Genomic DNA, 24,137 nt, shown 5'->3' with positions numbered 1-24,137 from the left:
CACTACTCTGGGAGACCAAAGAAACCCTGGAAACTGATGACTTCTATCCTCAGAACACCTCCAGCACAGATACAGCCAGTGCAAAGCTTTTCTTCTCCTCTGCCAAATGGGGTGGTTCTTTCACAATGGGCTAGTGAATGGAGAGAGAAAGGCAATGCTTCTTTTCCCACACAGGCCTTTGAACTATCAAACTATCAAACTGCTATCAAACAGTAACTCACCATCACCAATGAACTGTGCAGGCTGCAGAGGTGAAAGACTGAGCACTCTTTGATCAACTCCACAAACCATCCAACGATTTTTCAAAACGAACCCACAATCTAAAAGCAGTGTGTACTTTTGCAGTGCCAAAGACATTTATTTGTATACAGTCCCCCAAGCCCACCATTGCTCCTGGTTATTATTTATAGAACCCAAAGTTACATCTCCTCCAAACATAAATTTCAGCTACAGAATTATTGCATTTCATGTGAAGTCAGAGCTAGAAAACAGCATTCCCCATAATTTGGCCCTGATGGAGACAAAACGCATGCGAAATTAATTACTGCCAGACAGCTTACTTTATACCTAAACATTACTGTGAATTACACTTAAGGGGCCAGATTCTCAGTTGGTGTAAATCAGCACAGCTCCACTACAGTCCATGCAGCTATTCTAATTTACATCATCTGATAATCTGGCCCAGGAACTGGTGTTGGGTTGCAGAGATAGATGGTGGCTAAATGTGTTCATCTTATTCATGTAGGGGCAGAAAAGTGGTGATGCAACTGTTGCAAAACCAGATGGCCTGAGAGCACAGGGCAGCATCTGTGGCAAAATCTGTTTATGTTGAGAACCATTCCAACTCCCAACTCAAAGGTCCCTCACAAAAGGGCACTGGAGGGAGCTCTGCCCGCTGACTGATGGTGGGATATGGCCCTGGCTGTGCATCTGATGGGACTCACGGGCCCTTTGAATTTAAGAGAGACAAAGAGAACATATTTCTTCTATTACTGGAAAAAACCCATCATCTTTAAATTAGCACAGTCACACTTCTGCAATCATTCCAAAAGCAGAAATGCAACTCTGCCCAGCTCCAAGAGCAATTTGGGGAAGCTGCCATCACACTAACCATTTACGGTCAAATAGCTCACTGGCTAACCCAAACTAGTATGCAAGGGAGATCAGGTAACAGCTAAGCCTGGTTAAATGCTTTGATGAATCTCTAATAAATACATGTACATTTATGGAGGGATTCCAGCCTTATTAACATTCAGCACTCCTTCCTTCTCAAGAGGCTGCGTTATCCTTGTCTGGGCTAGATACGCACAATATACACAGGCACTGGGCACGTGTCTAAAACTCACTCCCAAGTCCTTCATATTCCAACAGATTTCACACACCGGCTGTAACGCTGTTTAGTCTTCCCCTCTCACCCCTTACAATTTACACGTCGGTTTGATGCGCCCTCGCTCAATCAACTGTTGACTGGGAATTTTTTTTGACAGATCCTCCCCCTTCAGCGATCAACAGGGGAAGGAGACGCGCAGGGGCGCTCACCTGGTGCTCCAGGCAGCGCGGAGTTAGCCAGCTGGTGAGCAGCACCGCAGATGTAGTTAGACCTACGGGACAGGGTTAATCAGAGAGCCTGGATTTAACCGCCTGCTTTTCTTCTCTGATTGCACTGAATGTCTCTCTTCCACTCTCTGCACCATGTTCTCCCCTTGCCCCGGGAAAAGGTCCCCCCCCCGGTGGCACGATCCAGAGAAATGCTGACAGCCAGCCCCCCCCCCCCCCCCCCGGGGGCGGACTAAAAGAAACCAGCTCCTGCTTCCCTCGGCGCAGGGAGTTTTGCCCTCCCCTGCCGGCTGCGCCTTGTGTCTGAAAGGGCAGCGTTTTTCCGCTTGCAATGGTCACTAACGAGCAAGTCCTTCTCCCCGAAACCTTTGTGGCTTTGCCATTAAGATGCCACGCTAGGCTGCGGATTGCAGAGCCCCTTTGTGGGACGGGGAGCGAGGGGGAGGGCGGGTCACGCCTCTGTTGTGGGTCCTTGTGTGTGCACGCTGCTTGCCTAGCTCGCTGGGGAGCCGGGCACCGGGAGAGCTCCGACCCGCCGCGCCGCTTTACGGGCTGCCCGTAGCGTGCGGGGCTCGCTTCGCGAACCTCCCAGAGCCAGGGCCCCCGGCCCTCCGCCACCCCCTCTCCGGTCCCCAGGCAGGCGCGCGCAGCCGTGCGCCCCTTATATAGCCCTCTAAAAATAGCTCGCCTTACACTGCCTTGTAGGGCAGCGGGGAGATCAGCCCCCATCCAATCCGCAGGGCCCTTCCGTGCCAGGCTCCGCCTCCGGCCCCTTCTCTTTGGCCCTCATTGGGCTTCAGTGACTTCATGAGCTCCCCCCACCACTCCCTCTTCGCCTTACATGGTCACGCGTTGTCTTAATGGACAGCTTCCTTCAAGAGCTGACGGCTGCGCGGAGAAAAGATGGGAGGGGAGGGGGACGAAGAGAAGGGGGGGGCTCTGAGCTTGCAGGATTGAGGGGGGGGGATTGGCTTTGAAAGGGGGGGGACAATGGGGGCTGAGAAAAAAAGCGATCGCGAGAAAAAAAAATGCAACCTCCCAAAAATAAAGAGCAAAGATTGCATTGAGCAGCGAGCAGCAATGCAGAAATAGATGGCAGTTTCGTGTCAGGGAGTTTGCATTCCCCCTTCCTGGTCCAAGAAGTGGAGTGATTAAACCCCTGGAAGGGACTTGCATTTACTACAAGTGGAAGAGTACCCCCGCTTTTGCTGGCTGCTGTTTGCACTGTACATATTGGGTGCATCTAGCCATTCTCACTGAGGGTTTTTTTTTCCTCCCCTCTCTTTCCTGAATTGATTTTTTTTTTTTACAGTGTGACAGAAACAAAACAAAACAAAAAAAGGGACATTGGATCTATTGTTGTTTTTTATGATCACAAACAAAACCCCACCACAAACAAACAAACACAAAACAAAACAAAAGGGTTTTGCTCAGCAGCAGCATGGATGTGTTGGCTAGTTATAGTATATTCCAGGAACTACAGCTTGTCCACGACACCGGCTACTTCTCAGCTTTGCCATCCTTGGAGGAAAACTGGCAGCAGGTGAACCATTTAAATTACTCCTGTAAATCTTTTAAGTGCAGACAGTCGGTGCGTCGAGGCTGCATTTCTGATTTTATTTTATTTTTCTTTAATACTTAATTTGGAGGTTTTTTTCTGTGCGGGGCTAACACCTTAATATTTTTTTTTTTTTTGCAATTAGAGACAGAGCCGTCCATTCAAAGCTGTCTGCATTCAATCATATAAACACACCAGGCAGTATCTCAGATCCGGTGAAATTCTTTGGGTTTTGTTTTTTATGATTATCTGTAAAGCTTAGTGATTTTTTTTTTGTTCTTTGCTCACTTGTTCCAGCCAGTGTTGACAACTGGCAGCTGGTGGAAGCTGAATAGATCATTCTTTTTTTCAGGTAATTAGTATATGTCAATAAAAATCCTACCTTAATTTAGAGATGCGCTGGGGGTGGAAATGGTATCAATAGCAAAATACAGTCAGTGAAATCTGGAGTAAGAAAGATGACTTCTTTTTGAATTGTTCTGGACAGATGAAACTTGTTTTTGTATCTTAAACTGGCTTAAGACAATAACACTTCAGGCTGGTTTCAGCCACCAGGGTGCATTGAGACACTATAGGGTTAATATGCAGAAGGAACTGGAGTACTTCTGAAGGTGGCAATCTGGTATTATGGATACATTAAAAGTGATGGGTGACATGTCTAAATAATATCAAGGGGAAGAGTAGTTTGTAGAGAAATGGGCAAGATGTGTAAAAGTCATGACCAGCCCAAATGCAAACCGACCCTAAATAACTATCCACTGGGATACTGGAGGAAAAAATAGGGGACTCCTCATTATAGCAGGAGAAGAGCTAAGCTACTGTTTTGCTGGATGTGATTACAGGTTAGTCAGATTGTCAACATTCTGTAAATTAGTGTCTCTTAAAAAAATCGACAAGTCTATATGAATGGTCAGGTGTGGGCAGAATGGCATGTGGCGCTAATGTAACTTACATACCCCACAACAGAAGCAGGTTAAGACTAATGAGGGCTGGATTTCATTTTGCATTGATCCAATGCAATATTTGCCAGCACAAGGCTAGTGTGTGTTAGTTCTCTAGTAAGTGGGCGGTAGGATTTTTTGTTTTTGTTTCTGGGTGGATGATAGGACTCCAGGACAATCTGTGGCACTGCTACCTACTTGGCTGTGCTTGGATACTTGGGAGATTTACCTAGTAAAATTATTTTGGCTTCAGCTTTCTTTTATGAAAGGCTTACTGGCAGCCACAGGGCAAACATTTTCAGATTTCATTCGCAACTGGACTGTCCAACTTTGCTTAATACTCCAAAGGGGGAAACACTTTTTTGTTATTAATATTCAGTCTGCACTTCAGTGATGGTCACATCTGGTTTCCTTTAGACTTTTAACATGCTAAATTAAACTGAAGCGGTTAATATGATTTCATTTTAGAATCCCCATTTAATTCTGCATTGTCCTTGCTGTTGAATCAGTTGCATATTAATAACAGTCTAGACAGTTCAATGTGAGATAATCTGTTGACATAGCCAGCATGCCTAAGGCAGATACTGTATGTGATACTTTGTCTACTGCTGCCTGACTTCATACAAGGAAGGGAAGCATTTCACTTTCTGCAATAGTGTATCAAAGCAATCCTCTTGTGAGAGCTACATTTTAAAGGAACACCATCACTTAAAAAATCTAGCCAATTTTTAGGAAAGGAGCTAAAACCTTTTTCACGTGCTACCTCTTCCCCCCAGTCCCCTGGCCAATTCTTGTTGTTTTATAGTACATCCTATTTTTATAATGTTTTTCCTCCCCTGTTGCTGTGTGAAGTCTCCACGCAAGCAACTGGGGGAAACCTGGCTGACACAGGGAACAGTGAAACTGAGTGGCGCACAAGGTGTAAAAATGTACAAAGTAAACCAACTGAAAAAGGGAGGTGTTTTTTCTTCCTAATCTCTTTCAGGGGTAATCTCTTTCAGTCATAATCTTAGGTTAAAAAGCTTTCGTGTGTGTGTGTGTGTTTTCCATTTGTTTCCCTTTAAAAGTGGTAATCTGGAGACCTTGATTTTGGGAGACAGCTAACTAGTAAAGTCTGTCTTTTCCTCTCCTCTTCCTGGGCAGTAATCCATTCCATGGAGCCCCCCAAGAATGTAAAGTAGCAGCCTTAATTTTAAATGAAAGCTCTTGAATTGATCATTCTAACATCTTCAAATGAAAATCCGGTGCGATATAAATACTACAGTAACGATCCAGAATATTACCTCTTCCACCAGCAGTGCAGCAGTGTTTTGGAAGATTATTCTAGTATCGTTTAAGAGGGCAACAGTATGGTTGTGAGGGTGAAGGGCAAGATTCTTTATCACATTGTCAGCAAAAGTTGTTTCTTGTTTAACATTCTTATAACACTCGTGGTAGAGAGGTTAGCTTAGAGGGTGCCAGTTTAAAAACTCCTTGTGAGTGATATCTCCTTCTATACTATAAAGACACATCTGGGCTGTTGATAGTGTTACCCTAAAGCTACCTGAAATTGTTGACACAGCCTTCTTCCTTTTGTCCCTAGTTTGGCCTAGTGTTTTGTGGCTGCTTGATGAAGTGTACAGTAGGGACAGTTGCATGCAACTGCTAGTGTTTCCGATTATGAAATGTGCATCACTAATTGCAGTGACAGCTCAGGCTGGTTGCTAAACACTTGCATGCACTCAACTGATCTCCCCTCCTCCTCCCCCGCAACAGAAGTGAGAGGAAGTTTCGTATCTGTGCTTCTCTTAATTAGTGTTGGAAGTTAAAATAGGACAGTCATTAGACAGCCCAACCTGTAAGTGCAAAGTGAACAGATTTTTGGTAGGAGGCGATTAAAAATGTATTTATATGTGTGGATTTCAAGGGGGGGAGAACATAGCTTGAACTGTAAACATGGGAAGGCTTGTGTGTTTGAAATTTAAGATGGAATCTGAAGATACTGTGTGTTTAGGTGATTTTCATGTACATTTTTATGTGGGGGTGTAATCTTTGGTACCTAATTCTTGTTAACTAATGTTGCAGTTCCTTAAGGCCTGATCTTTTGGTCAGGCAAAACTCCCCTCAGATCAATGGGAATTTTGCCTGAGCAAGGAATGCAGGATCTGGACCACCAGTTACCATGATATTGCTATTGCACCGACAATAGATCTGGTAGGGGCTCAGAATGTTTAAAAATCAGGCCCAGGGTGTCTTTCAACTGCCTGGTAGCTCAGACGGATTCTGTAAATAGCCCGCTAGTGTGTCGCTGTGGCTCTCATTTGAACCCTCTTCCTTGGTATCCATTCCTATGACTTAGGAGCCTGTTCAGAGGGGGAAGCCTGAGCCGGCATGAATCCTCCCTGCCTGTCCTATGCTGTAAAGAACGCTGGGTTCACGTGCACTGTTACGATGAGGTATTCACCAGCTGTGGCACTCTTGGAATAGCGAATGAGAGCTGCAGAGGGTGTGAAAAGTGTGTTTCAAACAATAAAAGGCCAGGAGGTGCCTTTGATCCACAGCATGTTACCCCCAGTGGAGGGAAGGGGTTCGGAAGGATCTGCCTGATCCTGTGAAGACAAAGGACTAGGTGAGCTGTGTGCAGAGGGGATCATCCACTAGCAGATGTGCACCTCCATAGGAAGGAGGCATCCGCTGCCCCATGACAACCACCCCTTCCTTCTTTGGGCCTTAGGAAGAACTTCCCAGGGCGCAGGATCCACTAGTGGGGAAAGAGTCAGGGAACAGCCTGGGGCTGCATTCCTTTTTCTACAAGGCCCCTCATCCCCTTAAAGGAGCACCCCAAGGGATAGCCTCTGGCGTGGAAGACTTTGGTAATGCGACTAAAGTGGACCCCTGCTGTCAGAGATGGGGAGCCTGGAGGATGGGCTGAGGCACAGGGTCTCCATGCTTATGGCCTCACGCTTCCAGGAGAATTCTGCAATTAGCAGAGTTTGGGTGTCAAGCCCTTCCCATTCTCCCAGGTTTTGTCAGGGGTGGGGTCATAGATCCTGTTGGCCAGGAGGACTGGAAACAGGATCTCTTCTTCTGATAAAAAGAAATATGGTTCCAAACATAGGGGCTGATGCTTATACTCTGATTTGAATTCCTTCTCTCTGGGATGATTCATTAGTTCTTAGACGAATTAAGTTTTGGTTCCTCTTACACTAGAACAGGAAGAAAGGATGAGTTGAGACATAGGACTGGGACTCAAGAGATCTGGGGGGAGGGTTGGCTCTGCTGTAGACACCCTTCCTCTGTCCCCCAGTGTGTCCTTGAGCAAATCTTTGTGCCAATGTTTTCCTCTCTGTTAAATGAGTGATGATAATACTTAATAATACTCACTGGGGCATTGTGAGGCTAAATAGTTTAATACCAGGAAAGTGCTTTGAGATCCTTGTGCTGTGTAAGTGCAGTATTTTATTATGATGTGACTAATCTAGCAGAACTCTGTTAGTTGTTGATTCTGATTTATATTTGGCAGATGGGGTCAGTTTCAGGCCTGAAGGAAAAACTTCCACTGCTACTGGAAAGGAATAAATTACATTGTAGAATGTTCCTACCTCCCCACTGTCCTCATTGTTCTAGTTTAATGGCCACTGCATAAACTAAACCATCTCTTCTAATATTGCTATTTCATCTTGGTTCCAGTCACAGTGAAACACATTTCTAAGTGCTTATAGTACATCAGGCCTCCTGAGGATAACTTGCAGAAATGGTTGACTTCCAAGAACAGCCATATGTGTGATGCAATGTATTTGGACTGTGAGCCATGTTCAATACCGGTATACAGGCTCACTGTCTGCTAAATGAACTGAAAACAGGATCCTGTAACCCCCCCCCGCAAAAAAAAATTACAAAAAATCAAATCAGCAAACTGGAGCCACTGTTCATATCATTTTCTGCGTCCCTTAGTTACAGAAAACATTGTTTTATGTTATTACTTCTTGGCATTTAGTATTGCTGGTATAAATGTGTAGAGACACAAAGGAGACCTGCAAACCCCATAAAAAGGGTAAAATAGCTGATTTAATGTGTGACTTGGGTGTGATCTTCACATTGGGTAAATGTATTTCTTTTAATAGTGTAAGTACTAAATAAGAAAATATTTTCTATTATTTAGTATAGTTAAAAAGATACAATTACAAAATGCATATTTTTTTTAAAGTGGAAGCTCATGGTCATGAAATCAAATGAGTATTTGTGCTTTTAAAAAAAATAATATGGAAACTATATATACATATATATACACGTACACACATACGCATACACACACACACACACACATATATATAAGGAGTACTTGTGGCACCGTAGAGACTAACAAATTTATTTGAGCATAAGCTTTCGTGAGCTACAGCTCACTTCATCGGATGCTTGCAGTGGAAAATACAGTGGGGAGATTTTATATACACAGAGAACATGAAACAGTGGGTGTTACCATAGACACTTTAACAAGAGTGATCAGGTAAGGTGAGCTATTACCAGCAGGAGAGAAAAAAAACTCCAACGAGAGATTGCTGGATTGGAATTAATTTGCAAACTGGACACCATTACATTAGGCTTGAATAAAGACTGGGAGTGGATGTGTCATTACACAAAGTAAAACTATTTCCCCATGTTTGTTTCCCCTCCCTACTGTTCCTCACACGTTCTTGTCAACTGCTGGAAATGGCCCACCTTGATTATCACTACAAAAGGCTTTTTTTCTCTCCTGCTGGTAATAGCTCACCTTACCTGATCACTCTTGTTACAGTGTGTACGGTAACACCCATTGTTTCATGTTCTCTGTGTATACAAAATCTCCCCACTGTATTTTCCACTGCATGCATCCGATGAAGTGAGCTATAGCTCACGAAAGCTTATGCTCAAATAAATTTGTTAGTCTCTAAGGTGCCACAAGTCCTCCTTTTGTTTTTGCGGATACAGACTAACACGGCTGCTACTCTGAAACACATATATATATGTAACCTATTGTAATATGAGATTGTGTATATATACATACCCATCTCTTTCTCTCACTCTCAATACACACACGCGCACATACACAATAAACACAGACTACAAAGAGGTACTATCATTTTGAAATGGCAGCAGATTATCAGTTCCATGCAGTTATAGCTTCACATTTTGGCTTTTCAGGCTGGAGGTGAATTGTCTTTAATATTTTTCTGTATATTGTTGAATCCTTTGAGGCCTTATTACATGGTTCTCCATTGAGGGGAACCCTATTCTCTATTAGCACATATTTCACAGGGACATGGGGAGGAAGCAGCTTCCATTTAAATCTGTAACTATATAAAGTTATTTTAAATTCTTTGTTATAGAGAAGAAGGCAGCTTGTTCATCTTCTCAGGAGAGTACGGCATTGGGGTTCAGTAAATTAAGTGACAGAGTAGAAGATACAGATTTTATTCCAGGTTAAGTCTGTCGCACTTGGACAGTTGGCCGTCACCCACAAAGGGGGTAATTCAAAGCCAGTTGGAGTCCATGAGAGTTTTTCCATGGACTGCAATGGACACTGGATCAGGACCATAAAGCCAAACCAAACAGGTGATAATGGAGCTTTGTAAGAATGGTGGTGCTCTCACTCTCTCTCTCTCCTTAACACACACCGTCCCCCCGGTACTTACAGGTGCCTTATGACTATCATCCTATGCTACAGCTTCTTCTATAAACCTGCAAAACATACCCACTCCATCCTTTCTAATAGGAGGGGGCAGGCACGGCCTGGGAACAACGAGCGTCATTTCTGTGATTTCTACCCCCTGCCTTGAAACTTAAAGTGCTCCCAGAAAGTGTCCATTTCCTAAGCCTCCATTAGTGTCTGCTAATGATATCAGCCGTCATCTTGGTTAGAATGAGTGTGTATTTGGGGTCAGGACTAAGGAGTTCAGTTGGCCCAGTAACTAAAATCTGTTGAGGAAAGAGCTCCTTCTCTCCCCCACCCTCCCCTGATTTTGACTTAGTTGGAGAATGCGTGTGTTTAACCCAAATGTTTTGTAAAGGGGCGCTATGCCCTTGACCCTACAGTGTTGAAGTTAACTGCCTTTCTGTCGTGGGCTTAATTTTTTATACATTCTTTGCACACTGAGATTCTCAGATAATTACATGATTCCACGAGCTGGAGCTTTAAGAAAACACACCACGTGTTCTGAGACTCAGTGAAGTTACCCAAGTTGGCAACATGGCAAGAGACAGGTTGTAAGCCCTTGGGGCAGTGCCTACAACCTACGGAAGAGGGAGTGGCAGCAGATCAGGCCCTGTGTAGACTATCAGCCATTATATGCCCAACATTAGCTTGTAAGGAAGGATGGTCCAGTGGTGAGTGTGAGAGCCTGTGTGAGGCCTGTGTTCAATTTCTGCTCCACCACAGGCTTTCTGTGTGACCTTCGGCAAGTCACTTAATCTCTCTGTGCCTCAGTTCCCCATCTGTACAGTGGAGATAACAGCACTGCCCTAGCGCCCAGGGGGGTTGTGAGGATAAAGACTGGGAGGTGCACAGACACTGCAGTGATGCAGACCTGAGATAGCTAGCTCCTTCTGAGACGTACTACACTATATGTCCGGTGTTTAATTTTCTATGTCACTGATATCTGCTGAAACTGTGGGACAGCTCCCCGTCTCTAATAGCTCTCAGCAGTGCTCACAATCTTGCCTCTGGTTAAAAAATTGTTCTTACATGTAAGCTTAATACCCCACCTCCACTGCCCCACCTCCCAGAATTTATGTAATTAGTCTATGACATCTTAGAGGAAACAGCAGGTAGAATAACTTGACATAAATTTTGCAGAGAGGTTGAGCTATAAAGGAAGGTGGTGAGTAGGAAACTTATGTCAGACCCCCAAAAAAACCAGTCTATTGATCTTTCAACATGCTGTGGTATTTAAAGTTTTTGATTGGGATGGGTGCTTACTTTCCCCCTTTCTGTAAATCTAAGGTACCCCCTTCTAATCCAGAACGGTTCCACACCTCGACACTCTTGTATGTAATTGTCTGTGCACTGCATATATTGCTTAGAGAGAGCCATAAGGGCACATATGGCATTCTCTAAAACATGCAAAAAGATAAAGGATGTAATTTTCAAAAGCGCTTAAGTCACTGAGGCTTCTAAGTCTCATTGAAAGTCAACAGTAATTAAGCACCTTTAAAAATTAGGACTTTGGGTAAATACTTAAATCACCCAAGTCACAGATTCCAAGGCCAGAAGGGACCACTGTGATCACCTACTCTGCCCTCCTGTCTAACACAGGCCACAGAACTTCCCTGAAATAATTCCTGTTTGAACCAGAGCTTCTCTCTTAGAAAAACATCCAATCCTGATTTAGAAATTCCATGCCTTGAAGAGTTTAAAGCTCCGGACCCGCAGCTGAATCGCCAAAGCTCTGGGCAGCCTTGGATCCAACTGCAGAACAGGGGCCTAAAAATCATAAAAAAAGGATACACAGGGGAACAGTTCTGACAGAAACCCGAATTGAAGAGTAGTGGCAGAGCATAGAAGGGCCTTGTGGACAAAATGGATTTTCAGGAGGGATGTGAAGGAAAAGGATATTGGCACACAGAAAATTGTTCCAAGATGTTCCAATAACTATCCGGATTTATAAATTCTTCTCTTATGTACAAGTATCCCAAGGTCAGTGTCAAAGGGGCAATGCCATCAAGTCTGTATGGCCACGAATTTAGACTTAGCAAATAAGTATAGCTCTTACAAAGCCTACTATCAATAGAAATATTCCCATAGGAAGCAGCCTTTTAAAGAAAAACAAAACAAAACAAAGAACCCAGCCCAGCTGCTGTTCTTGCAGGGCCAATGCGGCAGTGTTCCAGCCATGTTAACTGAAAGTGAAAGTGACTACTGATGAAAGTGAAAGTGCCTTGGCTGGTTTTTGATTGCCCTGCTGGGAGAAATGTACCGAGCATGACAAGTAAATTAGATTTTCAAAAATGCTTCCGCTTCTAATAAGCTAATGCGCTGTTAGGAGTTTGGTTTTAATCATGTGACATTTAAATGGACAATGCCCCTTTCCATGTGCAAGCAACCATGTGGAGCCCTGCTCTTTTGGGCTCCCCGTCCCTGCCAGGTTCTGCAGTCCACTGACCGTTCCTCACCCCCACGCTAGATCGCCAGGAATCAACTCCCCATCCGATTTTCTGCTGCTAGTGGGAACGAAGAGGGAGGCTGCTGATTGTCTCACTTGACTCCCTACCCCTTTTCCTGGAGGCTTGGGCCCAGTTGTCTGTTGCCCTGCAAAGTGTAAGGCTTGGCTCTGCGTGAGGCTTCCACTTTCATGCCAGTTCCTTCTTGTCCCTAATTTAGGAACCTGCTGTCCCTGAATGGTTTGAGGTTACTTAGAACCTTCATGCTGGTTCTCTTTCAACCGTGCAGCGGGAGATGAAAAGCTCCCGGTTTTCGTTCTTCTCCTGCAACTGCACAGTTGTTTTACCAATGCATTGGCCAAAGCATAGCTGGCCCTACAAGGCTTTAATTCAGCCACTGAACTGGTTAAAACTTGTTTGTAACGATATATTGCCTTCCATGTCAGGCTGGAAAACGCACACTGCTCTGCAAAACCATCCCCCTCAACTACAGCTACTAAGAGCTGCCATGTGAGTAAGGAAGTATGAAAAAGGGTGGTTGGAGGTGAGGGAAGGAAGATATGGAAAGCATCAAATCAGAAACTGCTTTGTCTCTGATACGTTACCAGTGGAGAGGCTGCCTTCACTGTCTAATGGAATTCCTATGTAGTGCTTGTTTGGCGAAACCTTTTGCATTGTTGTGTGGATTGGATGGGTAGAAAGGTGTGCTGTGAATGGCTTTTGTTCTCTCTTTTTTTGTGCATTTGAAAACAAGTAATTGGGGAAGCAAAGTGCAGTGGTCAGAGTGAATAAGATTGCTTCAGGGTATATAAAAACTGAGCAAGACTGGTTAAACCACTGTCCCTGCCTAGGGCTTAGAGGAGATTAATACCAGTTTAGAGAACTCTATACCTTGCTACTCTTACCAGAAACTTACCTCCCACTCCAATACTGTATCATGTGTCAGGGCCCCCCAAAGTCATGAGATTAAAAATGGGAGGTTCTTCTGCTTCGGAGCCCTTTGTGTGTAACTGGGTCATGTTTGCAGGCTTTTCTGCACAGCCATGAAAGCTAGAATTGTATTCGTTTCTTAGAAACATGAAAGCTGATATTCTCACATAACCACATACCTCTAAGAGCTGGCACTTCAAGAGAAATATCACATAGTGTGAGATAAGCAATAAAATTGCCCGAGTTGGCAATACTGCATGTCTGCGCAGTACGAGAGCAATGGAGCTGCGACGCAACTTAGAGGTTGCCTGTGTCTCGGCTTGCGGGGGTGGGGTGAGAGGTGGATGGGTATGGGGTCAGTGTGACAGTGATTTAGGTGCCGACTGAAATAGCTTATAAAAGCCCTTTTAATGGCTTCTGTGGCTGGGAGCTTTGGGATAAGTGGATGTCACATGGTTCTGTACAAACTAAATCTAAAGAGGAATCTACCTAGTTTCCTATGAAAAAATATGGCATATGGGAAAGTCCTATAGAATAGGAAGTGATAAGCTTCCTATAGGTTCTCTTTAAACTACGCGGTTGAATTTAAGTGCCATATTCTTTCTCTAGAAGTTTATTTTTAAAAAGGTGATTACTCCGTAGGCTTTTCGAGTCATATCTAGAGAACCCTTCAGGTTTCACCTCTGTGTGGTTCTACAGGATCTTTCCATACAGAGTCAGTCTCTTAGCCTAGGTACTGATCCCGCACAGTTAAAGTTAATGGGAGCTTTGCTATTGGCCTCAGTGAATGTATGATCAGCCCTTTAGGTCCCAGGTCAGTAAAACACTTAAACATTTGCTTAACTCCACTGACTTCAGTGGGAGTTAAAGCATGTGCCTCAGTGCTTTCCTGAATAGAGATGTTTCCCTGAATTGGAGCTCTAGGAATTATGATACTTCCAGGTGAAAGAATTCTGTCCACACAGAGCCATGTGAGGAGGCTATGCTAATTGCCTCAAATTCAGTTTGGGCTATTCTACAGCAATTCTTTCTGGTCCTTCTTTGGCTAGGATGACATTCTCTATGTTCAGTCAGCCCTGGTTTTCCACTTTCACGAGACTGCTTTATGGTCTCAAAGAGTGACTCCTGTATTGATCTTTCTTGAATGATAGCAGATAGGTTTCAGGGTACCCTGATTAAATATTCTGTGTTAGATGTGCTGGCTTGCCGTAGGTGTTTCTGTTTTGTTTTTATATCTGATATAAGCCACAAGTGTTTTGAGAAAGAGCAGAGAAATCAAAACGCCAAGTTGAATTCTGATGTGAGGAGTTCACCACTCCAAATATATAGTCTCTAGGTTACTGAAGGAAAGGCAAAGGGTGCTTACTGATCTACATAAAGTGGTATTTGAAATATTTTTTTCCTAATACTGGCCAATGAAGAAGGGTATTACAAATGCCTTGTTCTTTTTAAAGAAAAGAATTTGGTGGGGGAGGATGATGGGAAGACAGGCTGAGGTTTTCATCTTGAAACACCTCAAAGGTCCGTTGTTTTTATAAAGGGCTGAACCACCCACCCACTTTCTGAAAGTGGGAGCCATTTTTAAGTGGTCTCCAGTTGGGTATTGACAAAAATCACTAATGTCTTTGGAAAACCACAGCCATAATATTTAGGAGCTGACTGAGTGTGGAAAGCCCACTGCAGTATTAGACACAGAAATTATCAAGAACTTCATTGCAAAATGTTGCTACCTGAGCTTTTTGTCCAGTCAGCTTCAGCCTTGATTTGCAGGGATCCTCAACTCAAATCCCATTTACCTTTTCAGCTAATCTGTATCTTCTCTTGAATCAAATTTAGAGTGTAAATCTGGCTAGTTACACAGGTGGGACCATTAAACTGAATGCATATTCGTCTTTACACTCGGCTTTTGACTGCAGTGGCCCAAGGTGCAGGCCGAATGCCATGAAGCTAAATTATCCATTGGGTTACCTCACCTCCCTACTGTAATCGTGTAAACTATTCTACTGTGCTTTAGCAGGAGAGTACATCTTGTAGTAAAACTCCATTTTTTGCTATTCTTAAAAGTATATGCTTAGTTTTGAGACCATATCCTTCTTTAATGTCCACTGCCACCATTGGGACATTTCATCTTAGTGTCTTGAACACTGCTTTCAAGAGTGAATAGGACGTTGTCATTTAGAGACCCTCAACTTTGGGACACTTTCTCTTGCTGACTCCCCATCTTCAATGGTGAGCTCTGCCACATTGCACATCCTCTTTCGTTCGTTCAGGTTTTTGCCACTACATTGTTGTTACAGTTTGTTCAACATTTTAGGCCAGAAGAAACTTTAATAAAGGGTGGCACATTTTCATCTCTTTTCCCCTTCTATATATTTGAGGGGAAGTAGTCTCACGCAGTCAAGAGACCTTGGACTGGTCAGTTATGTATCATTCCTTCCCCCCCCCCCCCCCACACACATAAAATAGAATATTAATACCTACTCTGCATTGGGGTTTTGTCTGTATGACTCAGTCAGATCCTCAACTAAGAGCTTGTCTACATGGACTAGATGGGTGTGAATTCTAAAGTGTACCAACATGCTAGCTGGCCCATGTAGACCATGGTCATTGCTGCCCCACATAGACAAGCCCTGATCGATTTCTGTGGCTCTACATCAATTTCCATGGACCTAGGCTGATTTACATTAGGCCAGATCCTCACCTAATGTCTGTCAAGTCATTTGAGACCTCTCTGTAGAAGGTTCTATAGAAAAGCAAAGTATAATTAATCACAGCACAGCAACTAGGTGCATTCATTCTACACACTATACAAGACACTGCGTAAATAAAAATGGGGCAAAAATAATATGCCCATTTTAATGATTGTTTATAAAGAATATAGAAGTTCCTGGTCTTCCATAAGTATTATTTCCAGTGGCATTTTGGAAGGAAATAGAGAATGAGAGAATAACTTAATGTTGTCCATTGACCTTTAAGTCACATCTGACCGTTTTGGCTTATTTCTAGTGAGTATGGCCTTAGGAATTCTACAATCATCATCCGCACCCTTTTAGCTAACAAATAATGGGAAGAAATATATACAAGCAAGGAATTTTCCTTCCAGGAAAAAGTGGTAGCTCGTGAACTTCCCTCTGTAAAACAAATAGTGTAGTATGTTTTTCTTCCTGTGATGAAAATATGGGGGGAAAGGGATCACATACACACAGCATACCCATGTCCTTCTCCCACGTTGGAAGGGTGGGGAGTTATCTGAGGTGTACATTGCATCACTTTTGAAAGGGATACATTTTTGTGCAATCAAAACCAAATCCCAAAGTGCAGAACTTGTTTCTTCTCTCTCCCTATGCCCTTCTAATTGGTGCTTCCTTTCTCTACAGTCATCACCCAGCTCCTTCCCCAGCTGGGTTTCAGCTTTATTTAAACCTGGCCCACTGTCCAGATGCAGCCAGGTAGCATAACAAGGCCCACCTTAACCCTTTCCTTGCCTGTGTGGGGTACACACCTCATCATGGGCCTTACTGCAATTCTCTGGCAGGATGTGCAGGACAGTAGGTGAGTCAGGCCCACTTGGAGGCACCTCTGCACTCTGCGAGTGTGGTGCAAAGGGGCCTTGGTGTAAATGAGAATCAGGATTTGGATTTATTCCAGGGTGGATAAAAATCAATGATTTTTTTAAAAAAAAATCAAAAATCAGATTTTTTTAAATTTAAATCGGGATTTTTTTGATTTTGATAAAATGCATCAGCAGTCATCCCTCCATAATGCCAACTATAACCAACTTAGAGCTAAGGGTGAACCATTCAAGAAATATACATTTGCTGCTGATATTTTAAAGAAAGTCACACCAGTGAACTGGTGGAAGTCACTTAGGCACTTGGATTCAGAGACTGTTGAAGTGGTAATCTCACTTTTAACAGCAGAAGCTTCTTGTGCCGGTGTAAAAAGAATATTTTCTTACGTTGGACCAATTCATGCCAAATTGAGAAATCGTCTGGGACCTGAAAAAGCAGGAAAGCTTGTTTTTCTTTTCCAGATTATGAACAAACAGGAAAAAGAAGATGAAGACGACTGAGTTAGCTGCAGAAGGCAATATTTTAAGTTTCTCATGTTGACCTGGCTGACAGTTGATTTAAATTTTTTTTTTTAATATTTCCATGGGAAACATTTAACTATTTTAGTTAAAAACAATTTTAACAAAAACAAACCTGATTTTAAAAAACTTGAATTTTTAAATTCAAAAATTTCTATGCTTGTTTTGTTAAAATATGATATGTTTGCTGTTGAAGAAAAAAATCCAGAATACAATGCTGTTGTTTTAGTTAAATAAAACAATTTAAATGCCTGTCTGGTGATGTTCTCTTCCTAATACAGCATGGCAAGAAAATCCTCCAAATATTAATGATTAACCTGTTGAATTGGAGATAGTTCACCTCCCAATGACTTCACAAATATCTGCTTCAATTACCTTTGGTAAATGAATTAACCAAATAATCATTCATTTTCTGATATAGATGTAAAACTAATCTGAAAAGTTTTCAAAATAAATCACTTTAAAAATGTATAGTGTGTATCTTCTAAAAATGAAACCTACATCTATCTCTGAGTTGTGAAGAATCTGTATTAAGGTTATAACAACCAACAAGAATGCACTTTTACATAGAAATCCATGATTAAATCGAGTCTTCCTGACTAGTGATTTAAATCATGATTTAAATCAAATCCACCCTGATTTATTCTCAGAAGATGTAGGGGATGGTGGGTGTGCGCACGTGCGTGTCCACACCCAATGTTTCATTTATAAAATCAGTGTCAAGAGAGTACATTGTATAAAGCATCTGAAGTGGATCTAGAAGAAAACCTTTTAAGGAAAACCCATGTTTATATCCAGTGGGTTTCGGATTAAATCCTGATTCTTTAAAGTCAATAGGGAGTCTTGCCACTGATCACAGTGGGCTTTGGTTCAGGCCTGAGGGCCTCTTCTGCCAATGGTTAGAGTTTGGCCCAGACGATGAATACGTATCTGGAATAGGCGAGGGTTCAGCCTGGCTGATTCTGAAGGCAAATGAGCCGGGAGCATGCAATGTGAAGGCCATATTGTCCACTGCCTTTAGCCAAAACTAGCGAACAGCGTACCCACCCGTAGGTCATGTGTGTCAGGGCTGCAGGATTGGGCCCATAAACAGTGGTGCACATGTATAATTTTTTTATTCAGATCACAGAAATTGAGCTGGAAAATCCCTGTTACAATCATCTAGTCTTCCTGCCAATGTGCCATTCCTTGCTGTACACAGACAATACTTCATCCGATCTAATAGACCTCATTGTTACAGGCTGAATATCAGAAAAGACTACTTCCCTTTCCTAAATTGAATCAAATTTCTCCTATTTATATTTCCTTTTACTTCTCTAAAGAATTCCACTGCCTCCTTGCAGTTCAGACCGTTCAAATCTTTATAGACTTATGTCTCCATTCTATTAGCTGTTGCTATACATAAATTAGCTCTCTCAGAGACCATCTTCTTGTTAAAGGACTGTGCAGTTCTTAGCACCATTGGGACCCTGATCCCTGACTGGTGACTCTAGTAGCTATTGCAATACAAAGAATAAAGTGTCCCCCCAGCTTCCTAATAATTCCTGTTGCACTTCTCTGGGCACCCTGCAATTTGCCTATATACCTGGCTTGTATTGAGGGTCACAGAAGTGAATGTAATATTTCCAGGTGACGTTGTACTAGAGATGGCTCCTGCTTCATAACGTGTGTATGAGAATGCATCCCAAAAATTAAACGGACCTTTTTATTGCCATCTCCCATTGTAATCTCACATCTTTTTGGCTTTTAGGTCTCTTTCAGCATTACTACTGACTGGCTCTCTCCTTCCCCTTGAATATGCGTGGCTCAGATTCGCCGAGTCTCCTCCTAAATGTATTAGTCTGCATTTTTCATAACTGAATCTCACCTACTTATTTTCTGCTCATATCTCTGCTCACTCTGTGGATCCCTTTCTATAATCCCTTCACAGGCATCATTTAAAGACAACGCTTGCTTTTAAAATTTTTCTCTGCTTTCTTTGTTTTCAAAGAGAGCTTTATATTAGCTTCCTTTGGTTTTTAATTTGCGTGGAGCATTAGACGCTCATGTGTTCTCCGTTTGTTTGTTGTTTGTTTTAAATTTAGGGATGTGGACTAAAGTAACTGATCTTTTTTTTTAAATGTCAATTGCTTCCCCCCCCCCCCCCTTAAGACAGAAAGGATCATGAGGAGGGCAAAGTCACATCTAGTACAGATGATATCACTTGTAACGTCCTTGCAAGTAGCCAGTTCTGAATGCTGACCACTGATAGCAGATAGTGGACAATCTCAGGGCCTAAAAATGTGACTTGTGCTGGTTGACAGTCACTTGTGCTGGTTGACAGTAGAGGAGCAGGGTTCCTGGTGCTAGAATTTTTGTTCCTCCCATACCAACATCAGCAAGTTGACACTGGACGTACCCCACTGCTTTGCATGTTTCTGCTTGGCCTTTTTGACAGGTGCAATAATGCGTGTGTGTATATATATATATATATAACTAGACCATTGAGTAGGATACCTGAATCTCCGTGCCAGGATTGAGCGGATCTGCCTTCTTACTTTATCTAGAGGGTGGAGGTGGGGTGCAGTTTTTAATTCTGCTACAGTGCCCTCCTAGCTGACCAGAGAGCAGAGGAGAGATGCCAGTATAAAGGTGGTAGCTGATGGCTGGGATTGCCAGAAAATCCAGACCCGGGAGCTGAGGATGTTGTGTGACCTTTGCCTGAATATTAAACCTCCAGAGTCCTAGACCACTAAGGCCCCGAGAAAGCATTGGGCAACTGTTGTTTCCGAGAGTGCTGCTCCTGCATGAACTACTAAAGGCTCCCTGCATGGCACTGCTAAGCCTAAAATACGGTAAGATGCAAACAGAATACAATAAAGACTCTGTTTCAAGCTAGCGCTTTGGATGTCATTGCTGGGCAGGCATTATGGACCTGATCCAGAGGCTGCTGAAGTCAGTGGAAATCTTGGGCTTTGGATCAGGCCTGACAGAGATGGGACTAATCCTGATCCAGCGGCCCTAAGGAAACATCTGAGTTTGCCAACAGCATAAAGTGCCAGATGTTTTGAGCTTTGAGCCACTCTTTGTTGAGGCTGGCTACTAACTGCAGGCAGTAGAATCTCCTGCCACACTAGTCTGTCTGTTCCTCTCGAGGAATTTGGGCTGGTTGCTATGGGGGCTTGCAAAAGATCTTCCCTGTTTTTAGGAAGATGTAGTACCAGTCTATCCTGTGTGAGGTGCAACCAGATAACACAGGGGTTGGCATCTTAGACTTGTGACAAAGCAGCAGGACCTCACTGAATAATTAGTGCACACCTTTGGCTAGATCAGTGGAGTGATGCAGATTTACATTAGCTAAGGATTTGGCCATATCTAATTTGGACACACAAACTGTGGTCTGTCCCCTCTTCTCAGCAAAGCTTTGAGAGCAAGTCCTCTGTTCTAGGGAGATCTCAAGGATACTGGTATATCGGGAAGTATTATCAGAATCAAAGCTAAAGTACAGCTGGCAAAGTACATCCTGTGACGGATTATCCTTTTGGGTTTGTTTTGTTTGCATTCCCCTACTAACCTGCAAACTTCAGCCCTCTTCAGTGGGTCTCCTGCTGATGAGGGAAAATTAATGCAGGTCTAATATGAAATACTTATACTTGAGATGTTAATTTAACAGAAAGCTCTTTCAGGGAATGATCTTGTAATCATGCAGAGCATCTACACTGGATTTTTATCTGTGCCAGGCACAGGGATTCTGTGAATACAATTCGTGAAAGACATGCCATGTGTAGGAATTACCTAACAGTCAAAGCTACCGTTCCTATAGACCAGGACCATCGTGCAAACAATAATGCAAAATGATTTTGTTAGCACTAAGGATGCCAAACAAGTGGCTTAAACACAGAGGGAGCGTGTGTCATCCTCATAACTGATTGGCATGACTGCCCTGGTCCGCATACTGGGTGTTTCTTACTATTTAACTACTGACTGGGAGAGATGAAGACCCAAGGAGATGCTATAGGTCCAATAATCCAGCCAGTCAGTAACTACTGTACTAAGAAAGGCCAGATCCAAAGGTAAAATGCAAAGAACATAATTGTGGTTGAAAGTTAAGATGCACGTTGGCCTGGATGCATAGCTCAGTTTACAGCAGTTAAAGACCTGTAGCAAAGCAAAATTTCATCATCGCTGATCCATTAGATTTATGGTTTGGTTCAAGAATGCAAAGCAATGAAATCATGTGATCGCCTCATGTGACAATCTGGTACCCGCTTACCACAGAGAGCACACAGGGGTGCTGGAATAGTTTTTATAGGCAGGGTGCTAAGAGCCATTGAACCAAAGTGGAAACCCTGTGTAAAACAGAAACCACTTCAATCCCGGGGATGCGGCAGCACCCGTAGTTCCAGCACCTATGCCTTTTACCCTGTAATCTTGCAAATCAAGCTTGGCTGGAATGCTCTTGCTGTCAGTTCTGCAATCAAATTTTCCAGGACCAGTGACAGCTGTCTCAGGAGAGATCCCCTTCCCCCACTGAACGCGCTTTTGGAAATGGCTTCTCCAGTGCCCAGGTTTGACCGCATTCAGATGCCAAGCATTCTTGTCTAATATAGAGATCATGCTTAGCATTCGCATCATGTTTTTCATTCACTGATCTCAAAGCATTGGGAAAGCTTCATTATGCCCATTTTACAGGTGGGGACACTGGGGCAAGTCATGAACCTCTATGTCCTGTTGTCACACAGTGAGTCAGTGATACAGCTGGGAATAGATCACAGTCTCCTGACTCCCAGTTGTAATTAAATTATTTTTGTAATGGTCACTCTTGGCAATTTGGTTCCTGAAGCGTGGGCTAGCGGCTGAAATTGTGGCTGCAGTTTTGGCAGTAGGTTATGGGCCAGATCCCCAGGCAGCAGAAATCAACATAGCTTCATTGACTTCAGTGGAGCTCTGCTGATTCACACCAGCTAAGGATCCGGCCCTAATTTATAAACTGTGGGCAGCTTCGTATAATTGGTTTAATTTTTGTCTGTCTAGACACTTCTGAAGCCCCCATCGCTGGAGTAACCATGTCCCAGCAGCTGCATGAGAGAACCATGTGGGTCTAGTGAAAGGTGCTTAATGAACGTGTTGCATAGAGGCAGGGCTAGGCATGTATGCGTGCACACACTAGCTAGACTTTTTACTTTCTCGTTTGGGTTTTGAAAGTCTTCTCTGGGGAGGGGTCTCCGGTAAGAACCAGTTCCCTATAGGAGGCAAATGAATATCACAGCCCCCTTGTAGTTTTTATCCAAGTTAGTCTGAAGCAAGGAGGGCTGGTGCATAGCTAGCGCTTTCTGACGTCTGGCGTGAGGCCTCTTTCCAGCAGCAGATGAAATACTTCCCTGGTTTTGTCTTTAAGGCTCTTCACACCTTGCTGATCTGATAATTTACCATGACCCTGACCCCTACCTTCACTCCACCAGCGGTCCCACTACTCACCGCCCACCAGTCAGCTTCCTCCTACACTGACCCTTGTGTCTAGGGGCAGGCACAAGAGGAGGGCAATTCCCTGGTATAATCTGTACAGCCACTTCCTTATCCTCCTTTAGAGACTTGCCAGGGCCCTGAAGCCTACAAAACCTTTATGTCTACTGCTGATTATGAGGGATTGTCTCTCTTCCCGTGCCATACTCTTACTAATTTCTCCATTCCTCTCCCTACCTGCAGTTATGAAGTGTAAAAACAACAACAAGACATGTAACTTACAAAGCTGTGCCGTTTTTCCAACATATTCATTTGCTTGTATGATGTCACCATCAGCTGTTTTGTGTCTTTTAGGCTGTAAGCCCTCTCGGACAGGGCCTGTCGTTTATCTTTGTGCAGTGCCCACCACAATCCAGGTTGGCACTATTTGAGCGCTACCATAATATGTTTACTGCTAATAATAATCCCCGTTGCATTTGACCCAAGCCCTCCAGAATAATGGGAGTTGTTGTCAACTGTCATGATCTTATTGTGAGTCTAGTGATATTTGGTATGTCGTAAAGCGTCAGCTCCTGGAATCATGTGATTCCTCAAGACTCTCAGTCTTACTTTTTGTAGGTGTGGAGGAAATGTGTAAGTTCTTAGCTGTCATGGTTGCAAAAAAACAAACCCACCACTTAAAAACATGGTCGCCCAAGCCTCAGAAGGCAAATTAAAAAAACCCACAATGTTATTATTTACAGTGCTGTGATAGCCGTGTTGGTCCCCACATACACCAAGAGAACCTGCCTCAATCCAGGAAAAAAACCTCAGACTGCACACCCCTAGTTGCCACACACACCCCCTTTCCCCCCAGAACCCATACAGGGTATCATTAAACATTTACAAGCAATATTCAATGGGGGCCACATCCTGAAAGATATCTTTCCCTCTCCGGCTTTAAAACAACCCCCCCACCCATTCATGCTCAGAGGCAAGCTCCCCACTGACCAAGACGCACCACGTCAAAGCAGCACCAGCCAGAGCCATAACATGCAAAAGCTGCAGACATATCTTCACCATTACAATGATCAATACCCTCTCCCCAGCCCACCTTTCAATGTCCCGGGGTCCTAAACCTGCCTGTCATAGATGGTGTACCTCATCCAATGCTCTAAATGCCCAAACAACAACTATGCGAGTGACAGACAATCACTACACACAGACTAATAAAAAGACAAGAACACCACATCACCCAGGGGTAAACACTTTTCACAAAGCGGTCACTCTATATCTGACCTCTCAGCCCTTGTCCTCAAAGGAAACCTGCAAACCACAGAGGGATAGCTCAGTGGTTTGAGTATTGGCCTGCGAAACCCAGGGTTGTGAGTGCAATCCCTGAGGGGGCCATTTAGGGATCTGGGGCAAAAAAAAATTGGGGATTGGTCCTGCTTTGAGCAGGGGGTTGGACTAGATGATCTCCTGAGGTCCCTTCCAACTCTGATAGTCTATGATTCTGGTGCAC

General features: G+C 43.5%; 1 protein-coding gene across 2 annotated transcripts in view; it reads left to right on the top strand.

The window, feature by feature from the left end:
* The first annotated feature begins 349 nt into the window (after positions 1-349).
* KLF7 (Kruppel like factor 7) overlaps positions 350-24,137 on the top strand; it is a 76,005-nt gene continuing 52,217 nt past the window's right edge. The window contains exon 1 of one of the 2 annotated variants that reach the window (XM_007071832.4): positions 350-3,100. In XM_007071832.4, coding sequence (XP_007071894.1) covers positions 2,999-3,100 — 102 coding nt within the window. In that variant the 5' untranslated portion in view covers positions 350-2,998. The remainder of the gene's footprint in view (positions 3,101-24,137) is intronic. The other variant, XM_007071833.4, reaches the window with a different exon arrangement.

Source organism: Chelonia mydas, chromosome 11, assembly GCF_015237465.2.
Source record: "Chelonia mydas isolate rCheMyd1 chromosome 11, rCheMyd1.pri.v2, whole genome shotgun sequence".
NCBI lineage: Eukaryota > Metazoa > Chordata > Testudines > Cheloniidae > Chelonia > Chelonia mydas.
Note: the sequence above shows the minus strand (reverse complement) of the source record. Positions and strands in the feature narration are given on the sequence as shown.